At 37.9% G+C, this 18,874-nt stretch overlaps 1 protein-coding gene across 26 annotated transcripts in view; it reads right to left on the bottom strand.

Moving 5' to 3' along the window:
* The window catches only part of EPB41L2 (erythrocyte membrane protein band 4.1 like 2), a 227,733-nt gene that overhangs the window by 11,522 nt on the left and 197,337 nt on the right, over positions 1 to 18,874 (bottom strand). For 12 of the 26 annotated variants that reach the window (XM_060190456.1, XM_060190454.1, XM_060190462.1 and 9 more), the window contains 6 exons: positions 18,029 to 18,082; positions 17,251 to 17,817; positions 15,127 to 15,249; positions 13,205 to 13,303; positions 11,353 to 11,433; positions 6,523 to 6,632 (listed from right to left, as the gene is read on the bottom strand). In XM_060190456.1, coding sequence (XP_060046439.1) covers positions 6,528 to 6,632; positions 11,353 to 11,433; positions 13,205 to 13,303; positions 15,127 to 15,249; positions 17,251 to 17,817; positions 18,029 to 18,082 — 1,029 coding nt within the window. In that variant the 3' untranslated portion in view covers positions 6,523 to 6,527. The remainder of the gene's footprint in view (positions 1 to 6,522; positions 6,633 to 11,352; positions 11,434 to 13,204; positions 13,304 to 15,126; positions 15,250 to 17,250; positions 17,818 to 18,028; positions 18,083 to 18,874) is intronic. The other 14 variants (XM_060190472.1, XM_060190474.1, XM_060190476.1 and 11 more) reach the window with 8 other exon arrangements.

Raw genomic sequence — 18,874 nt, 5'->3', positions numbered from 1 at the left:
CAAAGGACTCTGGGGAAGAAGATAGGGTGGGGGGAAGTAGAGCTTTGAGATTCTAATGTACAGCAATGGAAAAGGACCCAAGCTGGGGATGAGAGTGTTTTGAAAACACCCATTGTGGGGAGATAAGAAACTATTCATGTGCCAAGAACTATACTGTAAGCCACTAACCTCCCAGTTAAACAAACAAACAAACAAACAAATAACAACAAGCTGCAGTCAGTGAGGGAAGATGATGCTAAAATGACTTGAGACACTGACATAATTCCTACCCATCTTTCAGATTTTACTCACAATTTGTTCTCCCAGTAACAGGTTAAATTTATAATAGCTTGACAATGAGCCCTCTGTCCTGTCTTCTCATATATTATTCCCTTCACACTATTAGTCAGATTTATAACTAACATTTTATTTGTTAATCTTTATACCCCACTTCCTGAGTCAACCTTCTCCAAAGAAGGGGGTGAGATCATGGTTTATTTATTTTTTAATTTTTATTTATAAAAAGGAAATACTGACAAAAACCACAGGATAAGGAGTACAACTCCACACAATCCCCACCACCAGAATGTGTTTATTTATTTGTTTTTGTTGAGTGCCTGTAAGATGCGACAATCTAAATCCTCAACCTGTAGTTCTACTTCGGCACATTTTGTCAATCAAATTTCCTTTTGAATAGATGAATATCTTTTTACTAATTTATCTAGTTTGCATATCTTATGTGTGTGTTTACCAGTCAGAATTTGTTTTTAAAAGTCTAACTTCTTATAAAGGATGGCCTTTGAGATAGGTAATCTTTGAAGACTGAGTGTGGCCTCTGTAGAAAAAATAAAATACAAGGTACCAGAAACAAGTAATATAACAGCTTACTTTAAATCTTATTATAATGCCAGAAATGAAGGAGGAGGCACTGTTAATATTCATAGTGGCCACTGATTTTGACTTTTAATTCTGATTACTAAAATCTAGAAGAAATAGCTAATATTTTTTACATTTGCGTAACACTGAATTTTTTCATTAACTATCTTATCCTTTGAGTCAAGAATGGTCAGCTGTACCATTTCCACTGACTAGCCTAATGTCACAGTTTGAAATCTAACAAGATAAAAAATTAGCACTTTGTCTTTTAGATATTGCACTGAGTGACAACTTTATATTTATTTATTTATTCCCTTTTTTGTTGTTGTTGTTTTATTGTTGTAGTTATTATGGTTATTGATATTGATGTCATTGTTGGACAAGACAGAGAGAAATGGAGAAAGGGGAAGACACAGAGGGGAAGAGAAAGATAGACACTTGCAGACCTGCTTCACCACCTATGAAGCAACTCCCCTGCAGGTGGGGAGCCGGAGGCTGGAACAGGGATCCTTATCATGTGGTCCTTGCACTTCGCACCACATGAGCTTAACCTGCTGCGCTACCGCCCAACTCCTGCTGTGTGGCAATTCTAAATGATTTCTATTTGTAGTCTCTTTGTGCACTCTCTTTAGTAAAACAACATCTAGAAATAATGTTTGCAGGAGATGGAAAGAGCATAAATTATAAAGGGTGCTGCTATGCTTCACATTGGTTTGGTCTCGCTCTCCCCCGGCCAGGAGAATTGGTTTGGCCCTTGCTAGTTTCGTGCCTCTCTTTCTCCCCGCCCCCTATGCTATGTAGTTCAAGTGTTCTGGCATGGCCTCTGGAGTAGAAGGAGGCAGGGCAGATCTGTGTGGTGATTGGTTTGAGTTAGTTTATATATCGTTGTTTGTGAATAAAGAAATACAGCTTCCCGGCCCAGCTGTGTGTCTCCAAGTCTCTGTTTACCTCCGTGAAGCTAGCCCGGCCTGCTGGAGCCCCGAATTTTAACGACAAATGGTGCCCACGTGGACCTGACCTGCGCATCCCCCCAGATAAGTGAAGACTTTGCCTACCTATCTACAATGGCCTTCTTTTCTGCTTGTGAAGAGGTTTCCAAAGACCTCTGCCCTTTCTTCACGAGACTGTTTCACTGTTTCTGGAATTTATCTTTGGACCACTCTGTGGTTTCCACCCAATGCCAGCCCGCAAGAGCCCAATGCCAGCCCACAGGAGCCGGCTTTCCGCCGCATGGCACGGGACATTGGGCGTGGGCTCCTCCCACGCTGCTCGGCAGCCGAGACATTGGGCATGGGCTCCTCCCACACTGCTTGGCCACCAAGAGAGGGCAGCAGGCATGGCTGGCAAGGCTGCAGCCTATCATGGCCGCCACCCCGAGGCACCTCGGCCCGCACCTTCTCTACGGCTGGCCCGCCTGCCCTCCTGCTATGAATTCTGGACAGATCCCGGACCACCTGGAGACCGCGGGCTCCCTGCCAGAACTGGGCCCCCTGGCAGAGATCCCAAACTTGGGTCTGAAGGCAGATGAGCTAGAATACGCAGAGATTCGTCCAGAGATCGCAACCTACAATTCCTAGAAGTGGAGCTGTGCGGGAGGCCACCTCTGGATGGTGACCCCCCCCAACAACTAAGACAGTACAGATCTAAATTCGTGTTTAAAATGACATGTCTTCATAACAAAGGTTTCTCTCCTTGTGTATTAAAGACCATGTTTATGTGTGTGTTTAAAGTTTGGTAAACATTAACTTTAAGGTTAAAAATGTAACTTTAAGGCTATATTCTTACCAGACAGAGTTAAATGAAAAAGGTTTTCAACATAGTTCTCATAAAGGTAAAATTAACTTACATTTAAAGTTTGAGTTAAAAAATTAGTTAAAAATCAATATATTTTAACTAAGTCTTAAAAAAAAAAACTGCGCACACCTAGGGTGTGTCTCCATCTTGAATGGGTGTAACAAAAGGTTAAAAAGACGCTGTTGATATGTAAAACTTCAAATTCCTTCTCAATTAGAAACGTTAGATTGCGCTATGGTTATACTAATGATTCTCATACATGAGGCTTTTTTTCCCCATGGTTCTCTGTTTACCTTTCCACATTTTATTGTTTAAACTTTAAACAACCTTAAAATCATACTAAAAAAGACTTCCAATTGTAATAGAGTTATCAATTGTGGTAAACTTCTAACCTGCTACAAGTTTTGTTTCATAAGTAAGTAAATTGCAGCTGTCTAGTTCTCTACAGAAAAGCGGAATTCTGATGGCTGACATTCCCCATCGAGACAGACGTACAACAATTCACCCCCTGACAATTCTTCGGTGGACATCTGCTTTGGACTGGCACTTCTATTGGACTCACTGGTACACCTCTTGGACACTTTGCACAAAACTAGCAGCTTCCCTTTATGCTGCTGGGTTTCTCAAAGACTGACTGCAGCCAGCTTCCTTGGGACTCTAGGCCGTTTCCTGCCCCCATGCTAGAAAATGCCTGTCAAGGCAAGTAACACCCCCCAAGAGGCAAAAAAAGGTCCCCCTCAGGCCTTCCCTTGGCAGCACACTGGTTCTTATTGCTCGCTTATAAGTTCCCCCATGTTTGTGCCAGTTTCTTTTTTAAAAAAAATGCCTGTACAATATAGGTTTCTGTTCACCCCACACCCCTGATATTATGGTCATTTAGTTAAAAACAAAAGGTGGAATTGTTGCTATGCTTCACATTGGTTTGGTCTCGCTCTCCCCCCACCAGGAGAATTGGTTTGGCCCTTGCTAGTTTCATGCCTCTCTTTCTCCCTGCCCCCTATGCTACGTAGTTCCGGGGTTCTGGCCGGGGCCGCCGGAGGAGAAGGATGCAGGACAGATCTGTGTGGTGATTAGTTTGGGGAGTCCCTCTTTGCTGCCGGAGCAGCGGAGCAGAAAGACAGGAGAGCACATGTTTGCCCGCTTGTGAATAAAGATTGAACTGCGTTTTCAGCTCAGCCATGTGTCTCTGGTCGTCTGTTACCCGCCTGTGAAGCCAGCCCGGTTAAAACAACAAAAGGGTCAACTGATAATTCAAATCTTTGCCAGTTAGTAGCAATATTCCATGTTTTTTGCCACCAGGGTTATTGCTGGGGCTCACTGCCTCCACAAAGAATTCTCCACTTGGTCCTGGCAGCCATTTTTTTCCTTTTAATTTCTTTCTTTTTACTCGACAAGACAGAGAGAAACGGGGGGGGGGGGGGGGTTGAATAGAGCTCATGAAGCTTCTCTGCTACAAGTGGGGATCAAGGGTTTGAACATGGATCCTTGCACAAAGTAATGTGTGTGCTCAACCAGGTGGACCACTGCCCAGCCCAATATTCAGTGTATTTTTTAAATATTTATTTTATTCATAAGATATGAAAGAGAGCTTTACATGAAACAGAGAGATGGGGGAGTAGTGCAGCAGGTTAAGCGCATGTGGTGCAAAGCAAAGACTGGTGTGAGGTCCCCAGTTCAAGCCCCCAGCTCCCTACCTGCTCAGCAGTACATATTTGAGACAATCAATTCTATCTCTAGCATCACACTTGAAAAAATGGGTTAAGCATATTAATGAGCATGCCAATTCTTTGCAGTGAAAAGGTGTTTGATTACAAGATGGAAAGTCATTGTTTCATCATTTTACTAGAGTAACTACCTATCCACAAATATACAGAGCATTAGAAAAAAGAATCTAAAGGGGGTGGGTGGTGGTGCATCTGGTTTAGCATATATATTACAATGCACAAGGACACAGGTTCAAGCCTCTAGTCTCCATCTGGAAGGGGAAAGCATCCCAAGTGGTGAAACAGTGCTCCAGGTGTCTCTTTGTCTCTCTCCCTCCCTATCTCCCCCACCCTCTCAATTTCTGGCTTTCTTGATCCAATAAAGATAATAAAAATTAAAACAAAATTATATCTTAAAAAAGAGAATAATCTGAGCACATGTGCTATGTAATATACTCTAATGCATATACAATCATGAACATTCACTCATTTCACTAAGAATTCCTTAGAAAAAATTTAATGCCTGTGCATTTGAATTTAACATGGACTTACAATATCAACAAGTATCAGTTACAGTTTCACATTTACATACAATTATAAGACTTATTGTACACACCAACAAAGTTCTAATGGATGGTTATACTTTTGTCATCATATGAAAACAGAATAAAGTACAATCAATCTACTGTGTGTCAGCTATATTATTTCTTTTTTTTTCCTAGTATATATAAAAATGTGAGCACTGGGGTTGGGTGGTGGCACACCTGGTTGAGTGCACATGTAACAATGTGCAAGGACCCAGGTTTGAGCCCCAGTCCCCACATGCAGGGGGAAAACTTTGCGAGTGGTGATGTACTGCTACAGGTCTCTCTTTCTCTCTCTCACTCTCTCCCTCTTTATTTCCCCCTCCCCTCTCGACTTCTGTCTCTATCTAACAAATAAAGATAATTAAAAAGAAAAAAAATATGAGCACTATTCTTGGAGGTAACTTTATATACCTACTCATGTATACACAATGTCTGATAATTAACAACTGCTACTAGTTGTTTAAGTAGTAAGCATGTTTAATGTGGGTTTCTGGCAAACTGTCCTGTGGGAAATATTACTAATTTATACAGTGTATTATTTCCTCCCCCAAGTGGCTGAAAATAAAATTTCCCAGCCTTATAAGTCAAACATTACATAATGAAATTTTAATTTATATTGATTTAAGTGACAGTGAGGATGAACATTCTTTTATAAGCTGTTCATTTACGATCTGTGCTTTGCCTGCTTAATCTTCTGATTTTTTTTTTATTTAAATGTTTAATTTGGGGATGACATTGTGTTCCTGATGTATTCAAGATGGTAATCCTTACTCTGCTAGGCATATTAAACTTTTATCATTTATCCTTTACTTTTCCTTTGTTGGTTTAAATCCTTACATTTTTATGTAGTCAGAACAATTTCTTGCTTTATGATTGATTTTTCTGAGATGTAATTCCTAACGTCTTTATTTAAACAATGTAACTCACGTCTGGGGAGGTAAATCAGCAAGAGTTCCTTGCCTTACATACATGAGGTCTTGTCTTCAATCCTCAGTACCACATGAGAGATGATAAAATCATCTCTCTCACTCATATAAAAAGAAAAAACAAACTTATCCTGGAAAGCCACTCAGCAGTACATATTTGAGACAATCAGTTCTATCTCTAGCATCACACATGAAAAAAATGGGTTAAGCATATTAATGAACATAAAAAACTTAACTCAGCACCTTTGTGGCCCCTACAATAAAAATCCCTCTTCTACACAAAAGCACTAGCACCTTTCCTCAAAGGGTAATTGTGAACATTAATTAAAATGACTGATGATGCACTTTGGAAACTGTAAAGCAACATATAAATGTCAACAAGCAGCAATCCTCCATACATGAGGATTATGAACACCACAATACACCACAACACCACAATACATGAGGATTATGAACACCACATGCCCAAGGGTTCTCAGATTTGTACTCACATGCAGGTAACCTGAGCAGATGTACTTAGGGATAATAAAGTCTAAAAAGAAAAAAATCGAAAGTGCTGTAAAAGATAACATGATTTAGAAGAACATTTCACATTGGGCAGATTCAGGAACACAGAGCACTCAAGAGACAAGCCCTGGACAACACAGGGTTTCTTACCTTATTTACTCGTCCCCTTCCTCCATCTTGGTTTCTTTGTGTACCACCACTCTTGTGACTGACATGTCAGGATGCTGCTCTCTGGCTTCCCTAATGGCCTGGGCCAATGCCTGCCGGGGTCAGGAGAGAACTGTGAGTTGAAGAACAGGCACCTTCTCAGGATGGCAAAGCATGTATGTCATTAGCACACTGATCTACTGGGAGTCTATCTCAAACCAAGATCTTTTATTTCTTTGAGGCATCAAAAAGATGGGAGTGGGTATATTGCCATTTTAGAAAGCAACTTACATCCCCCAAATTTCCCATGTCTCCAGTCCATTTGCAAAGAATGACACATGCAGAGGAAATGTGATGGCTCTGAATCTCATCTCTGTACTCATGCTAAGAAGACTAAGAGAAAAAAGAACTCTGAACTACTTAGTATTCTTTTCTATAGTCCAAGACTAATGTTGATTGTAGAGATCACTTTAAGGTTCATTATTGGATTGAAGGGTCAGGTCTTGCTGGTCTTTATCCTCTTAGTAATTGTTGGAGCTAAAATCTTTGAGGAACTAAGATGCTTCAAGAAGAATATCTAGAAACATTTAGTGCCTAGAACAATAAAAACAGCAGCAACAGTGAGGGCCTACAATCAGCAAAGCTAAGAGTAGAGAATGACTAATCTTTATAATGTACAGGTTCTTAGTTATAGTTGAATACAGTATTAAAGGTTAATGGATGCTTTTCAAAATCATCTGCCACTGGGCAACAGAATCCTGGGTGATGCTCTCTGGGTTCATAGTCCCTGACTTAGCTGTGAAAAGCAAATGATGTGTCTTTGTTTTATTGGAAATAATCTGTATATGACTGTTGTGGCAAAGTAGAAACCCCCCCCCCCTTTTTCTTCCCAAGAGGAGAATGATATCTAAAGAGTTATTGGGGAGAAACAGAAATGAAAGCATAATAGAACAACACTTAATTTTAGTAATAAATATTAAAACAAACAAAAATTCTGCTAGCAGAGTTCCAAATCTCATATGGAAACTAAGTGGTTGAAGAAAGTAGTGCTTTTTCAGTCTGTTGTTGATACCTGCCTAAAGAGATAACTTCATTCCAGAAAAAAAAAAAATCTATAAAAAAGCTTGTTTTCATACTCAAACTTTTTTTTTTTTAACATAGACACCAGGAGGGAAGATGCTTAAGTCTGAGTGGTTTAGTTTCCGAATAGATGACAAATCCTGGTAACCAACCTATTTCAGGACAAGAGAGAACTCAGACAAGGAAGCACCCTCCCACTTGAGCAATAACTAAACTGTCAAGTGGGGAGAATAGGGCAGCTGGGGAGCAAGACTCAAGCAGGGAGAAGAAAGAATCTTATATCAGAAAAGAGAGTATTTCATGTATTGACTATGATGCAAATAGTAAGGGATGCCCCAAGTATAGCAGTGTGGCTCTAAAGTGTGGTGTGTGTGTGTGTGTGTGTGTGTGTGTGTGTGTGTGTGTGTGTGTTTTCGCACGTGCATGTGTAGAAGGAAGAAAGAGTTTGGAAATATCAAAGCTGTCTATTTCATGTTGGTCTGTGGTACCTAGGCTAGAAAAGGACAAGTTCTGATGGGAGCAAAATGTAGCCCTAAGACCACTTTATCAGATACTTTGAGTTTATGTTCATTATAAAATTAAACCAGTGTAATTGCAAAGAGGGAAATATAAATGATGCCCAAGGGAAGGCAGCCTGTGTTAAATATGATTTAATTAGCAGTAAAGTAAACCAAAAACTGCTATAATCATCTTCAAACACATTTAAAATTAGTTTGTCACTAGTTGCTTTCATTTCATAATATCTGTACATGAAATTAAGTACCAGAAAATGGTGACCTTATTAAGACAATAATAAAGACTGAAAAAAATCATCATAACAGCTGCTCCGTGGTATTCATGGGGAACTGGTTCTAGGATCCTCTTCTGCACAAGTCTCTTAAATAAGATGGCATAGCATTTACTCATAACCCATGTGCAGTATCCCACGTACTTGAAATCAATTCTCTATTACTTCTAATACCTAATCCAAGGTAATGTCTACATAGGTGCTTATCATACTGTATTATTCTAATGATAAAAGGGGGGAAAAGCTGTAAGTGTTCAGTACAGACACAACCATCTAGATCTAACTACAAAGCACAGATTGTCTGTGACTGGTTGAATTGAGAATTGGACACTGCAGGTACAAAGAGTTGCCTGGACTATTAAATTGAGAAGTTACTTTATTAGAAAAAACACTCATTGATGAGCAAGTACAGTAGCATCCACATCTGCCTGACACAGGCATCTGACTATCATGGGGTGAAGAGCACGTTTCTAGAAAAGCACACTTCTTTTTACTTTAATTACCTTTTTGAAAAATGGAGCAGTGAATAGCTTGCAGTACAGTCTTTAACACATAGGATGAGCCTCTCATTCTCCCCCCCCCCCTTGAGTGGAGTCTAAGAGACACACCAAGATTCCAGTGACCCTTCATCCTGTTCCTTTTCCTCCTTCCTTTGTTTTGGTGTAATACACCACACCCACTCCAAGTGTGACCTTATATTTTTCCCTTACATTTCTTTGTTCTTAAGTTCTACCTATAAGTAAGCTAATTTGGTATTAGGTCTTTATCTTTCTGGTTTGTCTCATTCAACATGATGCCTTAGAGTTCTGATAATGATCTTCCAAAGGACATGACCCCATCATTTTTGATAGCTGCATAGTACTCCATCATGTATATATACTATGACTTTCTTTGCACATTAACGTGTTGTTCGGTATCTGGGTTGCTCTAAGTTTGGGCTATTACAAACTGAGGTGCTATGAACATTGGTGTGCATAGGTCTTTTCAGATATAGGTGTTTTTATTTCCCCTGGGTAGATCCTTAGGAAAAAAAGATTCGCATTCTTTTCTATCTTCAGCTAGTAAGGCTCACCTAATGTAGCAAGGATTATAAAAATGTATCCATGATATGAAAGTTTTTGGCAAAAAAAGTGATTCCCTTCCTTTCATTAAATAGTTATATCATCTTAAGACAAACTTTAAAGTCAGAGTGCAGTAATTATGAGTTTTGGGTAACAAATCTACCATAAGCCACAATAAAATTTATTCCCAAAAGTTGATGCCTCCTAGTAATCAAACATGAGAAAGTTAAATTGCCACCTTTATCCTCTGGTCTAGGAGAACACCATCCAAATTAGACGCGCACTCGGCAGCATCACTTGAGGCTGTGGTCTTATTACACTATCTGTATTTTTTTTATTTAAAAGTTAGGAATTCATCTTGGCAAATTCTATTTTCCTTGTTTTTAGTATTAACTAGATTTTTTAATTTTCAGAGAAAAACAAATCGATAAGAAAAAAAGCATATGTAGCACATTAAAATAAAACTTGAGAGTCGCCTCTAAAGGAACAAAGTGGCATTCGAAAGCCTGAAAGGACCTGAGTTCAGTGGAGTTCATGGTAGAAAAAATAATAAAGCAAAGAAACCAAAGGATGTGGACTCCTGCTTAACACAACTGCAAGGATTCAATGCTTTTTGAGTCAGTCCCACAGTGAAAAAAAGAATAGGTTTACTCCAACTTAAAAGTCACAGTAACTCAGGACTGCCTCAGTTAAGAGAAGTACAGTCAGGCATCATTTGAGGAAAATACATTCTGAGAAACGCATTATCATCACCTGATGATGCATTTGTCTTTGGGCACTTGTCGGATTTAGAAGGCATTGCCTACTACACACCTATCTATGTGGTTTGGTCTATTGGGGGCACCATTCTTACATTGAGTCTAGTGAAAATAAATCCTCGAAAATGGGAAAATGGAGGCGTGGCTTCAATAAAGGTAGAGTGCGCACATACTAATCATCTTCCAGAGATTTCTACTACCAAGCTACATTTCAGTCAGGGCTGCCCTCTAACCTCCAATGACTCTTTAAAAAAAATCTTTTTTTCATTAGTAATTTAATCATGATGAGCGAAATCTCCAATGACTCTTCAGGAATTAAAACAACACACTGTGAAATATGCAAGTACAACGGTGCCATCAGGTTTAGTAACACTCATAGCAGACAGAAGAAAATACTACTTGTCCCCCTCTGGTTACATACAGTGAGAAAGAAAGGAAAACAGAGCAGACTCCATTAAAACTGAGTTAAAACTGACTCAAAATAATAAAGCAAAATAAATAAATAAATAAATCTTATCACTTGAGAATGCATTTTAAAGGTACTCTCAGAGTTTTCAATAGTTCCATTCATCACCTACTTTTTTGAGACATGCATTTTGCTGAACTTAACAGAATGGAAGCGTGACTAAAAAAAAAAAATCTTCTGAGCACACAAAGGTTTTCATTTTGTTAAGAAACTATAGATAACATCCCATTCACTTCTTATGAACATTAATATTGTTATTATAAGGGAAAGACAGATAGTGGTAAAAAGCCCAACATGATTAGTTTCTAGAAGTTAGCACAAGCGATGTTCATTGTCTATCCTTACATTCTGGAAATCAATGCCATTAAACTGCCACTTGCTTTTTGGTATTTGATAACTAGTTCCACACAAAAACCTTAGGAATACTGCAGATTATTTTTAACCCAAAGTGATATGAAGTCAACAGGAGATTAAAAAGTAATTTATGTTTTATGTTGACTCAGTGTTTCAAAGGATAGAAAGACAGCTTGTACTTAGGCTGTAAAATCAATGCTACGCCTTTGAAGATGGGTTCATCTTCCTCCAGAGGCGCTAAGACAAAGAATGTGGAGTAATGCACAACAGGAAGTACAAAACTGAGAAAATAAGCAGTCACCTTTAAAACCAGAAGTTAGACTTTACCTCGTCATGATCAATATCTGCATCCCCTGAGATCACGATGCGTTTTTCAATCCTTGTTTCAGATATTCCACCTTTTACAGTCTACAGGTCATTAAAAAAAAAAAAAAAGAGGGGATGCAGACACTGAATCACTTTTTACACATCATCAGAGACAACAGGATCGCACCTTTTGATCATCATAAGGCAGTGCACAATCAGTGGGGAAAACTGATGCTCTTCATTTTTTTTTTTTTTTTTTTTTTTTTGGAGAGGAGACGCTCTTCATTTTTTTTTTTAACAATAAAGAATTTTGTCTTGAAAGTTGTAGTATCTGGAAGTATTCTTCAACTGAAAATAACCTCTAAACTATAAATTTAGAAAGATCTATGTGAAGTACAGATTGGACAGATACCATGTCACTCAAATAGTCCTTTGGGGGGTATTCCATTTGAATTTTCTAAATTTCTGCATCTCCAGTTTCCTAGTCTTTTTGTTTTGTTTTGTTTTGTTTTTTATAAAAAAGCAAGGAAGCTGGAGAGGTGTAGCAACAACAGAATAAAAGTCTCACAAGCATGAGGTTCTGAGTTTCATCCCAAGCATCACATATGGTAGCGTAATGCTCTGATTTTTCTCTCTCACACACACTTTCTCTTCCTCAGCAGTATGTATATACTGAAGAAGAAACTGGTTGATGTAAAGTTACAAAGGAGTTTAACAATTTAGGCATTTGGTTTAGGCTTGGGAAATTGTTTGATGTCATAATTGTTACATACATCCACTCGGTGATTTTGTTTATTTAGTACAACAATGAAAAAAAAACTACATGTGGACACAAAGCATGGCTGGACAAAAGCTGTAGGAAGGGTTTCAGGGGAAAGAGTTTCTAGGTAAATTTGCTCTGGTTTACTGGCTTAGAACAATCAGACAGAGCCTGACAATATCCGACAAGATTATAGAGACATGACATTCTAAACAGAAAATGAACAAGTATCACATGGCCCTGAGCAAAGCAAGCAATCCAACCATGGCAACACAGATGAACTTACATACTAAATTTTACTGTCAGAAACAAGGATTAGTAACTGGATATGCCTAAATGAACTTCAGTACCATCTTGCATATAAGGCATTTTGATTTACAAAGTGTTTCTTGAGATATAGGCGGCAGAGGACACAGAAAATACACATAAGAGCTTTAAGCGGTAGCCAAGTATGATTAGAAACAAAGGACAATAATGCTGGGGTTAGAAATTTGATGACAGTAGCATATACTGGAATCACCCAGAGGACTTTTTAAAAACACACCTAGTGAATTTGGATTTGAGATCACAGTATTCATACTTCTAGCAAGTCCCCATGTGAGGTTACTGCTCCCAGCCCAGAGACAAACTTTGAGAACCACTGGTCATCTGCTATTAAACATTTAGAGGATGGTTTGCAGAAATTTCTCAGGTCAACATTAGTACCTTAAAGCAATGGGGGGTAGGGAGGGGGGAGGGAAGAGTATTTACACTACTTGAACAACTCAAGGAAAAAATTCAATTCACTGGCATTAGTAGGTAGCGATCATTTGTACTTACCAAATTTGTGTCTCCACTTTCATCACTCTTTCTGCTCCTACAGCTATCTTAAGTACAGCTTTTCGTAACATATTTTTACCCCCTTGTACTTCATAAACTTGTAATTTGGCTCAAAAACATTTGCCAATGGAGTTTAATTTCTCGGGTATTTTAAATCAAAGTATTTTTATTCTGCTGGCACTGGCACTGGCTCTGTATTACTTTGAAATGTGTACAAGAACAAAGAAACAATCCAGGAAAGATCTTGTTTGCAATGTACCCTCCTCTCCCTAGAATTTCCCTGTGTTGCTTTACCTTGGTGATGTGTGTGGTTGTCGTTGTAGACACGGACTCAGATGTGATGGTTTGTGCAGTCAGTAACGTCCCTGAGTCACCACCAGCCCCGCCATCAATCTTTAGATAGTTGAGGGAAAAATACAAAGTAATACTTAACTTCCATGATGTTGTCAGAAAACCCCTCCCCTATTAATATGCATCTTTTTAAAATCTATGCACTTGACAGAAGATGCTATCTGCTTATCCTTTGCATGTTTTCAGTGGTAATGGGCTGACCAAGAGACTGGCTGGCATATAAAAAAGAATAAAAGCAAAGGCCAAAATAAGTGCATGTGGAGAAGCAACCCCATGTAAAAGATCAAAACAAACAACAACAACAACAACAACAAAGAAAAAAAAGGGGCGGGGGGATGCACTAGAAGAAGAAAGTGAACTGAAAGTCACTAAGGAGTCATGAAGAAATTTTTTTGACTGATAAAAGTTTAAGAAATGAGAGAATCAGACAGTGAAGTTTCCATAGTGGCCAGAAGTGCTGAATTTGTTGTTTTTTAAGCACAGGTGGGTAAAAATAAACATTTCTCTGATTACTAAACCATAAACTCTGACTAAAATAGACTAAATTTGAGTGATGTGGTTATTTGCTTTTCTCTCATCCAGTATTTTAATAATGCTGCTGTTGTAATAGCTTCTGTGCTGTCAGCATGCATATGGGGTAAATTTCAATACAAATGCACACACGTGTTCTATGTATATATGTCTCATATGTAAACCTTATCCATGCATCTGAATAGGTTTTATATGACTTGTTATGATACTAGAGAAGGTAGAAAGTTCTGAAGCTTATCAGGGGAAATAATTAAGCAAATTCATTAACAGACTGGATTAAGATTATTAAACATACTCGCCTATTTCTCAACACTGACAAAAAAAAAATAGCTAACAAGTCTAGAGGCTTATTAACCATAAGAAATTTGTGTCATAAAAAAAAAAAGAAATCTGTGTCATATACACATATTTCTTTATCAAGAGACTTATTATAATACAAATAGATGGGTACATGCTTTCACTTCACCCATTTATAAGAAATAACATTTGTGCTGATGTGGGATCTATGTTCATACAGGGATAGCATATTAATTTTGAGGACTACTATACACATAAATTCATTAGACCTTTTAGAAAATATTTAGAAGAAAATAATCAGCCACTCCCCACCATGGTAAAATCTTACTATAGAACAATTCATTTCTCAGTTGAGAAAATTGTTGTACAAAGTTTTAAATGATTCCATTTTGAAATGAGGAATACTTTCTTTTTTTTATTACCCTTAAGGTTAGACATCTTAATGCTTGCTTCAAATCTTTATAGAAATGTGTGTGAATACCTAAAATCAAACACATATATCTGATAATTATTTAGACATACAGCATCACATTTACATAAAAATGACAACTTATGTCTTCACAAATCATCCCATTTGAAGGATAAGCAGAGAGATGTGTGTGCACAGGCAAACAAGAGTTGACTGATCTTTCTCCATGGAACTGGGGTGACATGGGGGCCTAAATCCTACTAATCTATATATCACATCATAGCCAATAAGCTTTATAATATGACCTGCTTCCCAGGTGTAATAAAATTCCTAGATATATTAAACCATAAATTGCTTGCACTAAGCTGAGAAAGACTGATACTGTCTCACCTAAGTAATCGAGCATAAGCTTTCCTCCAAAATTACTGGGTCACGAGTTTGACTGCATTTCTTCATCTCAATTTAAGAAACAACAGAGTAAGTGATGTTGCTCTTAAAGTACAGTTATGAAGATATAGAAAGCCACACCAAAGTCAGAAGCATGTACAGCTGGAGAAGATGGAATGAAAACATATGCAGACGGAGTACGAAAAAGAATTTACTTGGTCCCAACCTAGAGCTTTTGTACCTGTGGAGACTCATAAGTGATGGTTTTGGTTTCAGTTTGGACAATTGGGACTTCCTTGGTGGAGATTTCTGTCCTTTGTGAGGCATCAGAAATTGTTACCATCTCTGTTTTTACCACTGGTGGCTGAGGTGGAAAAGGGAGGGAAAAATAAATTCTAGAGGTGATGAAGTGAAAGTGCTTCATGGACCCTTCAAAAAGAAATGTAAGATATATATCCAAACACACACACTCACACGTGAAAGAGCAGAAATGATAGAAAACAAACAAAAGCCAAGAAAGAACAGCACGCACACGTGCGAGCGTGCGTGTGTGTGTGTGTGTGTGTGTGAAGAATAAGTTAGCAGCTTCCTAAATTAAGGTACACTGTAAATTATGATGATCCAAAATTACTTATCTGCCAAGTTTAGTGAGTAACCTTCTATGTGATCTATAAACCTTTGCTTTGGGTAACTAATAACTAATTTTTATAGTAGGCAGTATAAATGTAATACATAATAATAATAAAATATGTAATGTGTAACATGTAACATTAAATATGTTACATATTACATGTGAAAATATAATATGTAACAATAATAAAATATGGTTACAATTTATCTTATATAATGTAAAAAATTAAAAATGAAAAAGAAAAAAAATCACACTCAACTATGTGAAGCTAACTACTTAGATTTTTACTACAGTTTCAAGTTTGAAATGGTTTGTATAAACGTGCATTGCCTCTAGCTGGCACACCAGGTAGGTACGCTGAATTTTGTTCTTATCCTCAAAAAGTCTCTACTGCCCTGCTGACAAGTAATTCCCATTTTCAGGAAGAATTTGTTAAAGTATAAGTGCTTTCAATTATTCTTGTCTAAAATTCAAAATGTTCTCCTCCACTACATAAGTTAAAATGTTATATTTAAAATTTGTCCTCAACACTGCATTAATGTTTTTGAACAATTTAAAACTCTGAAGGAGAAATTCATATCCTGTCAGTACTATAGTCTTCTAAGTATGTATATTTAATACCATGTGATGTAACAAGCTAAATATTATAGTGCTTTGAGACAAAATTTGCTTGGTACCTAAAGGATTATGTATTAAAGGCAAACAATAATAATTCAAAGTAGCTAATGAGACTTGAACTGTCTTCTCTGAAGTGAAACAAAGTTTTGAAATAACTATAAAATCCATTTAATTATTTCAAAACAAAATCGCTTCAATGTTTTATAATGCTTTCAAGAGAGCAAATGTGGGTTAAGTCCTACATTATGGACAATTGATTTTAGAATCAAGAAACATTCATAAGGAAGCAAAACCTCATTCAGCATAATTCTAACTCCCAATTCATATACTGCACCAAATGACCTATAAAATCTAAGGGTGGAAAGTTCTCTTACTTGAAGAGAAAAAAGAGAAGACTCACTCACAAAACCTACAGTCCTCTACTGAATCCAGAATCGACAACAGGACAGAAAAGAAGAATATCTTCCTACTAGACAAGTCTAGTCTCTCCTTGCATCAAAGAAAAGACCCATAACAGAACCACACAATGCTTGAAATTTAAAAAACAAAATTCACAGTGGTATTCAAGAAATATTTTCTCACTGTTAGATGCTGAATTCATAGCATTATAATCAAAGCTTGCTGCCACTTCTAAATGTAAAACTGGAAGATGAGCCAAAAAGTCAAGCCCAGTCACAACAACAGCATCACACATACTCACACTGATCATTTTTTAATATTAATATATTCAAGTTTCTAATAAAAACTAATTCAAAAGGCATTTAGTATAAGGAAGCAGTGCAACTAAGGACAAAGATACCCAAAACATGCAAAAACATGCAAAGAAAATTTAAACGTGAAATAAGAAGGAAAAATTGATGCAAGTGTATAGGAAAGTTTACTCTATCAGGTGATCCAGTTGCAGGAGAGAAGCCAGAAAAAAAACAGGAACCAAACCAGCAGAAAATCAAATGATTTCAATGATAACATGCTCTCTCCTTCTTCCCACTAAAGATAAAATCAGAATCTTGGTAGAAATGCTTAAGGAGAATTGGGAGGAAAGAAGAAGAAAGCTAGGTGTCATCCACCTGAGAAATAACTCTTAGGGTTTATCTCCAACTTGGGAGGCTTATTTACCTCTGAACAACAAATTATTTGTGGCAAAACATCAATGTCAACATGAGACACCTCTCCATTAACTTTATGTTGCTCGTCCTCTGTTTCTTCTCTCATGTCTTGCTTAACAACGCCTTCATTTATACTCTTCTCAGCAGGTATCTTTAGGGTCACTACATTTTCTTGGATCACTGTGTCTACTGTGGTTACACTGGCACCTGCTTGTTTGACTAGACTGGCTTCTGGCACTGTTTCCTCCCTCTCTACTACCTTGGCTGCTTGGCCGGGCTCTTCATCCACTTCTTTTTCATACTCCTCCTGTTCTTCCTTTATGGTACCCTCAGTCACATGGTGGTGGGGCCGGTACTCTCCCACATCCTCGTCCTCACTCTCACTGCTGCTGCTGCTGCTCTCAGAAGACAGGGAGGTGGAGTCTTTCTGTGTCAGAGGCTCCACCTTACGAGTCTCCCCAGGGCCACTCCCAGGTGATATCTCTTTACCATTCATCTCTTCGGGGATTACTCTTTCATCTTTCCCAACCTCTGCCTGTTTCTTCTCTTCCACTATATTCAGAGTCTCATGTGAACTCTGCACAAAAAAAAAAAAAAAAAAAGGATGAGGGAAAACAAAAATATATGAATAAATAAAGACGATGAAAATTGAAATTAACTGATGGCAGATTCATGTCATGGAGAAAAGCAAAGATGATTATGATGGCTGACTGAAAGGGAAGCAGGGAAGCATGGGGGGGAGTGTCAGACACATTAGGCAATGGTGTTAACATGGAAAATGGGAGAACCTTAACAGCATCACTGGCTCCTGTGTAAGGCCCTTCTGACTCGGGAGCACGTTTCTGTGAAACAAAAAGCAACCGAGGACACAAAATCAATAAAGTTTTACCTCAACACCCACCAAACAGACACCTGACACTGCTGAGACAAGAGCAAAACCCAACATTTATAGAAAACCTGCTTAAGGTCACATAAAAGACAACCAAGACACGTGCAAAAAGCTCACAAAGAAAAAAAAAACACACACACACAAAACAGCCAGCATCGTCCCAAAGAAATAAGATGCTTACTTTATAGTTCTATACCTATAAACCCTGTTTCTATAGATTAAAGTGTAGAAAACAGCTGGGAAATGGAATTATATCAAAACTTAGTGGTTACAATTTAACCTTTTAAAATGTTTAAAATTTATTCAGTAGAGTTGATCTTAATGGGATTATAAAATTTAACTGGCATCCCTGATTGCTAAGTGAACACAGGACTAATCGGGGGCTTGCTTATTTTTGGTTGGCTCATTTTTAAAACTGGAAAGCTTTAATTGGCTAGTTTTAGTTGCTCTAAGCTACTTAGTAATATAAAGATCTCATTCTTTCAAAGCTAGTTGTTAACATTCCAAATTGCGTTCCAGATTAGCAGAAGGGACAGCACAACACCGGAGCGGCCATCAGTGACAGCGACAGGAATTCAGCCTTCCCATTAGCGTCTTTGAAAACTGAAATGAATCAAGTCTGATTTGAGATGCTCACCTCAACCTATAAAGAAATGTATTTCTCTGGAGTAAATTTACTTTAGTTTTAACTAGTACAGTACCTAAATGCTCTAGTACTTGTCGATAAATATCATTTAGTGAAATA

The sequence above is a fragment of the Erinaceus europaeus genome, chromosome 4 (genome assembly GCF_950295315.1).
Source record: "Erinaceus europaeus chromosome 4, mEriEur2.1, whole genome shotgun sequence".
Lineage (NCBI taxonomy): Eukaryota > Metazoa > Chordata > Mammalia > Eulipotyphla > Erinaceidae > Erinaceus > Erinaceus europaeus.
Note: the sequence above shows the minus strand (reverse complement) of the source record. Positions and strands in the feature narration are given on the sequence as shown.